Below are 12642 nucleotides of genomic sequence, written 5' to 3' on the forward strand. Positions count from 1 at the left end.
TCAGATATGTTTGTCTGTCTTTCGTCTTATTGAGCCGTGCATGCATAGAGATCCAGGGGGTTATTCATTCTCTCGCGAAAGATCTATGGGTATTGGTGCCGTGAAGAGAGGTGCTGCTAGGTCAGGCCAACATGCCGAGAGTTTTCTCCATGCATGCTTTGGTCATTCTACATTTTTTCTGTATTCTGACCGCCCTGCCTCACATGGCGGACACAAGCATTGGAAATGAGTGACGACTTTCCCACTGTCAGTATGAGGGGAGAACTGTCATTTTGTTGCTGCAGCTCTTTGGCAGGCAGGCCACAAGGACAGAGGTTTTTAACTGGAAGAGCCAAGAGAGGCTCAGTCCATGAATGCACAGCACTTCTCCATTCTCTGACTGACCGTTGCATTCAGGGCCGACAACATGGCGTTGTTTAATTGCACAGTGAGGTCGTGAACGTCGGTCATGTTTGTAGGCGGCGGTAGGGAGAGATTACAACGAGATATGAGCTCATTTACGTTTGAGTTATGGAGCGATCTTTTCCACTGTTTAAGTTTTAGTGGTTGAGAGCTTTTGGAACTCCATCTTTCAAGAATAAGGAAGTTGATATAGTGGTGGTCCGACCAGTCACAGGGGAGAATAGATTCGAGATAAATGAAGTTGCGGCTGGAGATGATTAGATCTAGGGTCGAGCCTAAGTTGTGTGTGGGACTCGTTAGGTGAGACGTGTTGACTCGTTCATCAAGGCGAGGAAACCACACTTGGTCTCTGAGTGCTCTCTTGGTGGCTACAATGGCACGATGTCCTTCGTCTCCCAGCTCAAAGAATTGTTGCGTCAAGCTCTCAGGTATGAGAATTCTTTAACCTCCTAGTACAATACCTTCTTGAGTGACAGAAAGTTCTTCCTGTGTATTTTTGGATCTTTGATGTTCAACGTCTCCTGTGAGAAGTCAAGTATCCTTTCTCCATGATTGCGCTGCAATGATATCCTTAAGTGTGAGCCTGTCTCTGTCTGTGTTGGTAGCAGCAATGATCTGCTCAATGGACAGAGCTGCAGGGGTGGTGGACTTTACTATGAAATTGATAAACTCTTCAGCCTCTTTAGATATTGCACTTTGGTGCCGTAATGACACTTTTGAGAATTAATCTGTGGGGTTTTGATGTTTCCCCGGCTTATGCACAATAGGGTAATCATGCTCTAACAATTGCAACCCCCAACTCTCGATGCAATGGGCATCTTGGCTTTTTAATTTTAGAATATTGTGTGCAGTGCTTGATGGTCAGTGACAAGGGTGAAATGCTTTCCGAACAGAAACACATGGAAATGTTCACAAGCCCATAGTACAACCAGGCTCCTGTTTTCTGGCTAAGGATAGGCATGTTCAGTGTGAGATAGACTTCTGCTAGCATAGGTCACAATTTGCCTCTGAGCATTTGATGTCCATTGTGTTGAGCAAGGATCAAACCCAACCCCACCGGGCTTGAGTCTACTATGATCTCAGAATGTAACTGTGGATCAAAATAAACCATTTCAGCTGAAATTTCAATTGCGTGTTTGATTCTCCTGAGACTTTGTCCACGTTCAGAAGACCCCGGAAGCGCATATTCTTCTTTGTCAAATCTCTTAATGGGACACTCACCATGGCAAAGTCATGAATGTATCTGGAGCAGTAGCTGACCATGCCTCTGAAGGATTGCAGCATTGTTACATCTTGCGGGGGACATGTGGATGAGAATGCTTGTACTTTTTTAGGATCAGGAGTCATTCCCCCTTTTGAGAAAATATGCCCAATGAATTTGAGTTTGGTTTTGTGAAACTCACTTTTCTGCATTTAAAGTGAGACCTGCATCAGCGAGCCGACAGCATAGAGCCGACAGCATAGAGCCGACAGCATAGAGCCGACAGCATACTTGTGCAAGAGCTTTGTCATGCTCCTTTCGTGTGGCCCCAAACATTAGTATATCATCACTGTACTTAAAAACATGTGTGACAGGTTGAATTATTCAGCGAATGACATCCTGAAAGAATTCTGCAGCTGACGACACACGAAAGCCGAGTCTTTTGTATTTGAACAAATCAACATGAGTTGGAAAAGGAGTAATGTATCCCTTCAGTTCTCTTCCAGCTCAAGCTGATTGTATCCGTTGTTCAAATCAAGACGGGAGAAGAGTTTGGCATCATTCAGCTGTGTAACCATGTTCGCTATGTGTGGACCGGGATGCCCTTCTCTCTCAATTGCTTTGTTGGCCTGGCGCATACCAACACTAATGTGCACTGCACCTCCACTGTCCTTTTTTGGCACTACCACTATGGGTGAAACCCATGGTGTTGGAACAGTTGAGCACTCAATGCAATGATGTCATGCTTTAATAATGTTTCTAATTAATTGTTAACGGCCTCCTGTAAATGAAAAGCAATTTGACAGTCGCTGAGCAACAGGATGAATGTTCTCATTAATGTGAAGTTGCGCCTTCATTGTCTTGAGTTTCCCTAGTCCATAAAACTACAATGGGAATTGACGCACTATTTCAGAATGTGCATTGAGGTTGTAGTTGATGGATATCAATCCCATGTCAGAAGCAGTGCTGAACCTGAGTAGATAGATATGCACTTGACGAAGCACCTTGGAGGACATTAATTGGTGCCTGTACTGTTGTTTTCTTATGCCTCATGGTCGCTGCGAATGAGCCTTAACTCTGCAATGGCGTCGAAGCAGCCCATGTGCACGACTTTGTTTTTGATTGCGTTAGACATGGTGTCGGAGACAGTTTGCTGTATTTTTCGGCCAGCATGATATTGATCAATGCACCACTCTCAATAATAAAAGTTGTAGGGCAGCCATTCACCTTTAGCATGATCTTGGGGTACTGCCCAAATGAGTTTCGTCGCTTTACGTGGTGGTCTCTCTTTGACTTATGTTCTTCTTTGCAAGCAGCCAATTCTACATTGGCACGTCGTTCTGCGGTCAACATCACCATAGCACATCCATCTTCTTCACTGTCACTTAGTAATGATGTTGAAGAGCTTTTGAGAAATTAATTTGATGACTATCGACTTTTATCAGCCCCTACTTGCCTCAATTGATGTTGCCTTTTGAACTTTCTGTACTCATTTTCTCTTCTCGTCATGACACACTTAGTATCTCTTTTGCTTTGCACAACGTTAGAAAATAGTTTTCTTTCCCACAGCCTTTGCATATCTGTCCTATGGCAGAACACGTATCTTTGTGTTTAAATGAGAATCCACATTAGAAACACAATTTCTTTTTCTTCTGAGACATCGTCTTATGGGCCTCAACTTTGTGTTTCTGCTTACTTTTCATGATCAACACTGATTAATTCTGGGCTGTTCAAGCTTCCATATCAGCAGCTTGTTGATCTGCTCAATCCTCAGCTCTCACAGCCATGTTTCTAGACTGTCTCTCTCAGCATGCATCGTCTGAACGAATCGGAGAGGCAAACATCGATGACTCTGAGATGGATGGCTTCTTCGTCATTTAATTCACTTAACTTGCAGTGCTGGATGGGAGTATCGATTCATTCGCAAAACTATTCCATTGCATCATCAGCTTGCTGTCTTCCCTGTTTGAAAATTTACCTTTATCAGTTGACATCGACATTGGATTGAACTTGGGTTCCAGCATTTCTTTGATTTGATGATACGATACTTTCATTTTCACTTCTTTCACTCCATCACCTGCAAGGTATTTAAAGTATTTGATGATCTTTCTGTCATCTACTTCTTCTAGAGCATCTATGAAGTAATCATACAGTTCGGTCCATGCAGTCCATCTGGCGCCAGAATTCTGCTTTGGCGGTATCGAAGGGAAGTGGCAATTTCAGGAATGCAGCTGTGCCGTATTTAGCGCTCCTTTGTGCAGCCATTGTAAAATCTCACGATTGCGACTGGGTCAGATTGGATACCACTGGCTACGGTGGACGCACCGGCCTCTAACCAGGCCTGATCCAAGATCGGGTGGCACTTCATTCGATCGCACTGGTAAGTGCACTTGTACTCTTTGTACCTGGTTGTCGCTGCCTTTAGCGTTTCTGCTTTGTGTGGACAATGGCTCAGTGTTATGCTGCGACACAGTATCTCTCCTTTCAGCCTTGCCAGTGGGCTTCAGGTGAGCTTTCTGATTGTGCTCCTCTGTAGGGCCTTCACCTTCTTCGAGGGCCTTGTAAGAGATAGAGTGGAGCTTTGAGTCCACTACTTCTTGGGGCACACATGGCATGCACAAGCAGTTTGCTGGACCTTGGTACACTCTCAGGGAGAGCAGTATTGTTCCTTCGGGGCAAGTATCTGCCACTCGTCGCCAGATGACTCATGGAGTATGCCAATGACCACGCCACACAGCGAGTAACCGTTAACTGAATATACTATATCATAAACTTTATTGACACCCAGATACGTCCCAACTGATTCCATAACTTTGTAAGGAGTCCACCGATTACCTCAAGGGTCCTACTGCACATGATCACATGACACTACAGGGGCCAGGGACTTTCACAGACTACGGCCAAGCTTCATCAGACTGTTGTGCCATGGAAGTAATTCCTAGGTGGCGGAAATGTTTTATTGCTATATTAATATTGGCCTTTCGTGCAGTGCGTTGCTGAGAAACAGTTTTTAGTGGCAGGGTTTTCACAGCAAGAACCATGGGGTTTAAATGTAACGAGAGATGCACGGTTCACTGTTTTTGATGCACAAGGGTTACACTTGCACTTTTGCACTGTATCGCCATATAAGGAACATTATTTGTTCTTATGTCATTTCTGGTTTGAATAATTAATAAAAATGTAATAAAAAATAAAACATTTAAAAAAAGGGTTACACTTGCACCAAACTGTCTACATCTGTCTCTTACTGATGCTGTGGATGGAGGCTATGTGGGGATGCTGCTGCATCTGCCACAATACAGGATCACTGACAGAATCAAAAATATGTGTAAGCGCAAGAGTGTGTGTGTGTGCATGTGTTTATGGGTGCCTGCATGCATGTTTCATTGTTTCTGTAAAGAGGGATCAGGAATGCTGTGGTATCGAACAAAGGATTGGCAGAAAATGAATCCTGCTCAATGACATGAGGGGCTCAGTGAATGTCGCAATTTCAGCCCATGAGGGTTAAGACGTCTCTACTGTTACCTATAAATAATCCCACAACCACAAGAATGATGGGATGGGGAGAGTTTCTATCGCCCATTCGATACTTTTGGAGGAGCCTTGTGTTTGCCTGGACCACTCCATGACTCAATACATTCTCACTCTGCCTCGAGTTGCTGGCAATGGGCTCTAATAGTCAGTCCATGGTCTTCAATGTCACCAACTGTGCGAAATGTGAGCAAAAGATCTATAGCAGGGCTGGGGGTGGGAACAAATGTAGGGCAAACTTGTTCCTTCCTCCTCTGGCACTAATACAGAATTGGTGCTATTTTGTAATCAGTAGAAGACCTTTTGAAGGGCTTAGAGAGGGATCTGCATGTGCTAAACCCAAATCAAAGAACACTGAACACACTAGTAGCCTGATTTATGACAGATATCCATTCCGCCTTATTAGAAGTGCATTATATTGGACAGGATATCCCTCATGTTTGTGATGGAGTAACCATCCACCCTAAATGAGGCTATAAAGGTGGTTATTCTGGAAGATGTTTATGTTAATGTGCTACATTACGATAGATTATTATTTTGAAGGAGCTATTTTGAAACATAAATATGCTGGCTTGCCAACTCTCTTAGCTACCTCGTATTCAGAAATAATTGTGCTGGGAAGAATTCACATAATTGTATAATGTGATTTTGATTATGCTCATCGATACATCTGGATCAATACCCTCAGAGTGGAGCTGTTTCTGTCAGGGTGTTTCTCTATGGCGTGTTTGCTTGTTAGGGGTGGGGGCGCCCAGGTGGACTGGAGTCAGGTTTGAGTGGAAAGAGTCTGCTCTGAGAAGCATTTCAGCTGAGGGAACCTTTGCAAAGAGGGAACAGCTGGGGCTCCGCGTGGACTTCAGTGCTGTCAGAAAGAATATAGCTAACTCTGTGGTGCCATGCACAACAGGACTGGTGAACACTGTTGCACGGGACAGAGTGAAAATGGAGGGGAAATAACTTGTTTTTTTAATCTATTTTAAACTCCTCCTTGCATAAACACTTAGGGGTCTATTAGTATGGCGGGCGGATCGCCACCACCCGAATGGCGGTGGAGATCTGCCCGCCATACAACACCGCCCGCATGCCAATTACCACCCACCATATCTGTATGGCTGGAGGTACGGCAGCGGACGGGAAGACCGTCCGCCGCTTTTCCGCCCGGTCGACGAGTCGACCGGGCGGAAAAGGGTTAAATATGGTGGCGGTGTCTGCTAGACACCGCCATCCATATTAAAATGCAGGCAGGAATCAGCCTTTCAGAAAGGCATGCAGATTTCTCAGTTGGGGGCCCATTGCGGGCCCCCAGAATGTTGGTGGGGTGGGGCGTGCATATGGGGGGTACCTATGGTACCCCCCTGCATTTGCATGCACAACGTGGCAGGTATCGTGCGGTGCCTGCCACGTTGTGCATGCAAATGCACAAGTGCTTTTTTTGGATTGCGACGGGTGCTGCTGACAGCACCGCCTGCCTCAATGCAAAAAATGCGGAATGCGCCCGCCAGTGTGGCGGGCGCATCCAAATTGCACATCCAGGACCGCCGCAAACATAGCGGGCGGTCCCATTTCCCAGGGCAATGGCTGGCATACAAAGTCCGTTCGCCATGCTAATAGACCCCCTAGACTGGAAAAAAAAAATATTGAACAAAGTGTACCATCGTTTTTGAGGATACTTTTCTTATTTTTTTAAGCTGTTTTGTATTTTGATTCTGTTTGCTTAATGTTGGTTCTATCAAGAAAAGGAGATAAGAAACACAAAATCAACACCCTACTTGGCAAACTAGTGACAATTTCAATTGCTTTCACAGCACTTTAAACAGCTGGTGGTGGCACTCTAAACCATACTGCATAGCAGTGGCCAAGCTCTTCCGCCGCTCCCTGGCTGGTCGATTTGCCAAAAACGAGGCAGCCAGCCATAGGTATCGGACGGCTTGTCGCTGTCGGACAACTATTGCCGCTTCTCGGACGGACAGCCTATCAGTAGTATTGCTACTAGTTATTTTCCCTTCCTCTTACCTGCCTGCATGGGTTCCTAAGCATAAGCAGCCAATGTGTCCTGCATAGGTTCAGCGCTTTCTGCTCAATGCAGTATTGGCTGCATCTGCAGATGGTCTCCCACCCTTCCCGAACTGTTCCACCACATCATCACCAGCCCCACAACAGCACCCCTGTCATTAACCCCAGCAGCGCCGGCTCCCCCCAAATCTGCCCCCGATGCCTCTTCTCGTTCTGCTTGAACAGGTTCATAAGATCTGCGCATGGTTCATATTCAAGGCAGGAGAGCGGCAGCGCCCCAGCTCCACTCTCACCAAGATCTCTGCGCTCCCTGGAGATGCGCATCACAGCACCCGTCTCCGCCTGGCGTTCCACCAACAAACACGAGAAACCCCGCAGAAAACACAGATCAGAACAAAGGGCCTCGCTGAAGAGCAGCACAACGTATGATCCCTTTACAAAAACAAAGATCGAAAACAAAAGTCTTTCTCCCAACTCTCTGAAAGCCGCATCCACTTTCGGACCATCTCTGCCTCATTTTCTGATAGCCAATCCAAAGCCACCTGGGAAGAATGCAGCAGCGGGATTACTTATAGGCATGTGTCCCATTCCTGTGCTTTCAACTCCACCCAAACCTTGCAGCAGTAAAGCACTTGTGTTAATCTCTATGTTCCCAGATCACCCCGTCAAGAGGCTTGGAGAGCCAGATTAAACTCGGCTTTACAACTTCCACCGAATCTGGTGGTTGAGCCCAATGGGATTTGCAAGCCCCTTTAAAAAGGTTTGCTCACACCTAGCTTAAATGAAATGAATAAAGGCGGGGCTAAGTCACCTGAAAAGTCCAGTTGGTAGTTCTGCTTGCCAATTGCATATGTAATCGATCCCTGAGGTGCCTTCAGATACTCAGATTCAAGATAATTGCTGGACGCTGGCCCCTGTGTTTAGAAATAAAACAATGTTTATTCATGCAGGCATTTCAGCAACATTTCAGATGTATTTCCGTTCATTGCCTATGTTTATGAGGACAGCCTTTAGCACTTGAGACATCATTTGAGCACAGCTTTTAGCACTTGAGACATCCTTCAAATATACAAATGTATAGCATGTCCTTACTTCAAATGAGTTTAACGGGAAACAGCGGCGCCTAGTAGACTGCAAACATACTGGTGAACACTAGATCACTACACAGTAAATAGTCCACCCTCCGCCCACACCCAGATTCAAGCTCTGGTGGTGTATTTGTCTTTGACTATCGTTGGACTTGGCCCTTTCTACAGGGTCATCCCCAAACATTTTGCCTTCGCCCTTCTCGTTTTCATTGGCTTTTAGGACTCTACGCAGGTCTCTATGCCCTGCACCACTGCTAAAGTGCTTGTCCTCTCTCCTTTAAACATGGTAAAATGGGCTTACACCTAATTGGCACATTTCATTTACTTGTAAGTTCCTAGTAAAGTGGTACTACATGTACCACGGGTCTTTAAATTAAATGCTACCAGTGGGCCTGCTACACTGATTGTGCCACACACTTACGTAGCATTTTAAACATGTCTCAGGCCTGCCATTGCAGCCTGTGAGTGCAGTTTTACACTAACATTTCAACCTGGCAAAATAAACCTTTTGGCCGATCCAACCCAGCCTTTTTAATACATACTAGTCACCCAAGGGTAAGCTCTAAACATCTCAGTGGGCAGGGTGCAGTGTATTTCAAATGTTGGACATGTACTTTTAAGTCTTACCTGCCGTGGTAGTGAAAACCCTTAACATCGTTTTTCAATACTGCAAGCAGACAAGAAAACTAGCCCCTCTTCCACGCTCTGCACTTGGGCCAGGTGCCAGCTGAAATCGCAGCCCAGTTGTACTCCGTGTAGGAGGGGCTGAGCAGGCAGCACCTGGACTCTAATAATGACGACCATTGGCATAGCCAATAGGTCTCGCCTTTGGGACCTTACAAGTATTTAGCTATGCAGCACATTTTCCTGGGTGCTACAACATCTACTGTTACTTCACGTGCCACTGATGAACAACCACACACACCCAAGGATGGCTTCCATGCTATTTAATGAAAATGTGATAAAGTCTCTTCAAAATTTTACAAAGAGTCTTTAGTAATTATATAAAGTTTTTTTTATACAACCAGTAGTCTTAACTTATATATCTGGAAATTCTTTTATCGCAATAATGAAGAAAAAAAGTTTTTGTGACAGAGGTACATTTAACCATGATAAATTAAATTCCCAAAGCCCTAAAGCATTAAAAACTAAACAACAACATTGATTAAGCTCTTTTAAAAAACAAGGAAATAAAATGCCTCAAAAAACCTATTTAAAATGCACAAAAATGGAGAAATACTGTAAAGTTACATTGAAGATGTGCGCGAGAAAATTAGGAGTTCCTTTCCCTGCTGGAAAACTCAAGAGGGGAGCTGTTTGAGATTGCTGCCACGCATTGTTTACCAGTACCTCCGTGGCCCAATCGAAACGATGAAACACCAACAACCAGCTTAAATATGCTAGTGCGAACACATCGAATGTCCCTTGTACAGTTCGTTATGTGTCCAAACATCCATTCGGAAGCAAGTAGCAGATATACTCCACCTGCCCTGCTGTTCAGTAGCTATCAAAGGCATAGCTAACGGGCTGCCTACTGTGAGGTTTGCACGGGGATCAAAAATATGCATGGGCACCAAAGTAAAAGTGTCCCCTATTAGAGACCCCAATAGCTGACAAAGTGGCTCACCTTTGCAGATCGGGGCAGTTTTGAACTTATAAATACAGGAACTTGAAACAATCAGCTGCATTATTGAATGGTTTGGAGAAGGAAACATTTGAATTGGACGAGAAGGTCTGTGACTTTTACATAAAACATGAATGTTTTGTAGCAGTAAACAACGGGCATATGGCTTTTGGATTCTATGGAGGAGGACCTAGTATGTAACGAAGTCAGACCGCGGTTAAAACTAAACACGACTGCAAATGTTTCGGCTTGTATAGAAAAGGACAACTACAGAACCACACAGGAAAGAGAGCTATTATGCATATAGTTAGAGGTTAAATTAACAGGAGGAGGAAAACAATACAACATAGAGATTGAGCTCAGGGAAATTTACAAACAAAACATGGACGAGAAGGTAATAAATGGAACACTGTTTAAAACAAGAATAATCTCTCTCACACACACAAACTACTTGAAGCAACAGCAGAAGTGGGGAGGCGCACACAGAACAAACACATACCAGCCATATACAACAATTATACCTAGGCACTCTCAATGTTTCTGTCTCTATTCTTAAGCAATATTTGGTTCATAAATCCCATATACATTTATTGTGACACAGCTCACAGGAACCACCAGTCTTAGGAAATGATGTTGAAGTTTTAATTCCAATTAATAGTTTGTGACAATGTTACACTTTGTAGAATGTAATCAGTTTGGTTCTTGGTATAGACATGCATCTATTGTCCACATTTAAACATTTCTATATTCTACAATTGGTATATGAAGATCCCATTCTTGTAACATCATTGATGATGAAGGAAAATGGCAGCCGACACGTGTTTCGTTACAACCGTAACTTCTTCAAGGCTTAAATCTGTAGAAACACGAGTTCTCAAAGTAGCGTAGCTTGCCCGAAATTCAAATCTAAAAAAGGGTGTCAAAGAAATTCTGAAGATCCTTGTAATTAGTAGTATCCAGATTGGATATCCATTAAGGAATCAGTCTAGGCGGACCAGGTTCAGGGAAAGGCGTGTTAAATATCCATTCAGTAGAAAAGTTCTCTAATATAATAAAAAACAAAAAACATTCTGTGTTGAAAAAGCACCTCTATTGCAAACATGTAATATAGTGCTCTAACATAGGGCCATTAAATATCCCTTTAATTTGTAGGGCATTATTTCGTTTTTGGCTATGAAGTGCCCTTCGTTTGTATGATGCTGGCAAGCATGAGCTGTGGTACGCCTCTAGTCCATCCAGTCAAGGTAGCGAGCGGCAAAATCGGACCCCGGTCCGGCCATACTTGGATTTCCCTTGACAACGGCTACAAAGATTAGACGACTTGACCCGGGCCGCATAAATACACCATTAGAAGGCAAGAATGCAGACAAGGTAAACAAGACAATGAGGGGCCGAGAAAGAGTTGTGAACGTGCACTCAAGAAGGAGGCTTTAAAAGCCGTAAAGATACATTTACAACCCTAAAATAAACCATGGCAATGGAAAAACAGTTATGGCTAAAGTTATGCAAATGAACATAGAAAGGCAACAAGGATGAGGAGGAGCGTGGGGAGGTGTGTCAAAAGCTACTGCTTGACCCGAGCTCTGACAAGTGCCACACATCAGGGGTGAACTAATGTTTTTTTTAGTGCGGTGGTCCGCCTCACCACACTAAAATGCGTTGTCAAGCATTTATAGTGCTTCTTGACACCGGCGGCGCTGAGGCAGAGTAGAAACATGATAGCACCGCCGAGGCACGCTGAGCAGCTGGACCGCACCGGTCTGCCAGAGTGCACTGGGTGACTGCACACTGATCGTGCAGTGCTGCCGGCTGTCATACACTTGGAAACTTTTCAATCAGATCAATGGGTCACGCAGGCCGGGGGGCTCAGCTGCAGTACTATGGCTGCATGTTGATCATAACTGTGCTGAGGCTGACTCGTGACATTGGTGTCATGTGAATGTGTCCATTTGCCGATAGGAACTTAAGTCACTAGTGAGGCGATGATTGGCAGTCATGTTTGCCGCAGCCCTGCGTGTATACCTCTCGTTTGCTACCTGTCCTCATGCGTGACCATTGGGAGAGGAGCCGAGGTGCACAGTCATCGCTGAGGAGGCAGGGTCTCCAAAGATCTGACTGCCACCAGTGCCGTGCTGAAAAAAAGAGACCACTCGTCACATCGGCTGAAAAAAAGAGACCACTCATCACATCGGCTGAAAGAAAAAGACCACTCATCACATCGGCTGAAAGAAAGAGACCACTCATGACATCGGCTGAAAAAAAGAGACCACTCATCACATCGGCTGAAAAACAGAGACCACTCATCACATCGGCTGAAAAACAGAGACCACTCGTCACATCGGCTGAAAAAAAGAGACCACTCATCACATCGGCTGAAAAACAGAGACCACTCATCACATCGGCTGAAAAACAGAGACCACTCGTCACATCGGCTGAAAAAAAGAGACCACTCATCACATCGGCTGGAAAACAGAGACCACTCATCACATCGGCTGAAAAACAGAGACCACTCATCACATCGGCTGAAAAAAAGAGACCACTCATCACATCGGCTGAAAAACAGAGACCACTCATCACATCGGCTGAAAAACAGAGACCACTCATCACATCGGCTGCTCAGGTCGGATAATTAATGCCTTCCGACATGATGTTCATTTACAACAATAATAGTTCGGGCACAAAAGGGATGAGATTACCTGTTTTACTAGGTTTTCTGCTTGGTGAATAGGGTTAGTGATTGAGCGGGTCTAGGAAAGGCTAAAACCTCTCTTAACAGTTCCAGA

The 12642-nt window shown here is 44.7% G+C and overlaps 1 protein-coding gene across 2 annotated transcripts in view; it reads right to left on the bottom strand.

Moving 5' to 3' along the window:
• The window catches only part of LOC146869214 (uncharacterized), a 231573-nt gene that overhangs the window by 30270 nt on the left and 188661 nt on the right, over window positions 1-12642 (bottom strand). For both annotated transcript variants that reach the window (XM_085643563.1, XM_085643637.1), the window contains exon 9: window positions 7959-8061. In XM_085643563.1, coding sequence (XP_085499689.1) covers window positions 7959-8061 — 103 coding nt within the window. The remainder of the gene's footprint in view (window positions 1-7958; window positions 8062-12642) is intronic.

Source organism: Triturus cristatus, chromosome 1_1 (assembly GCF_964204655.1).
Source record: "Triturus cristatus chromosome 1_1, aTriCri1.1, whole genome shotgun sequence".
Classification (NCBI taxonomy): domain Eukaryota; kingdom Metazoa; phylum Chordata; class Amphibia; order Caudata; family Salamandridae; genus Triturus; species Triturus cristatus.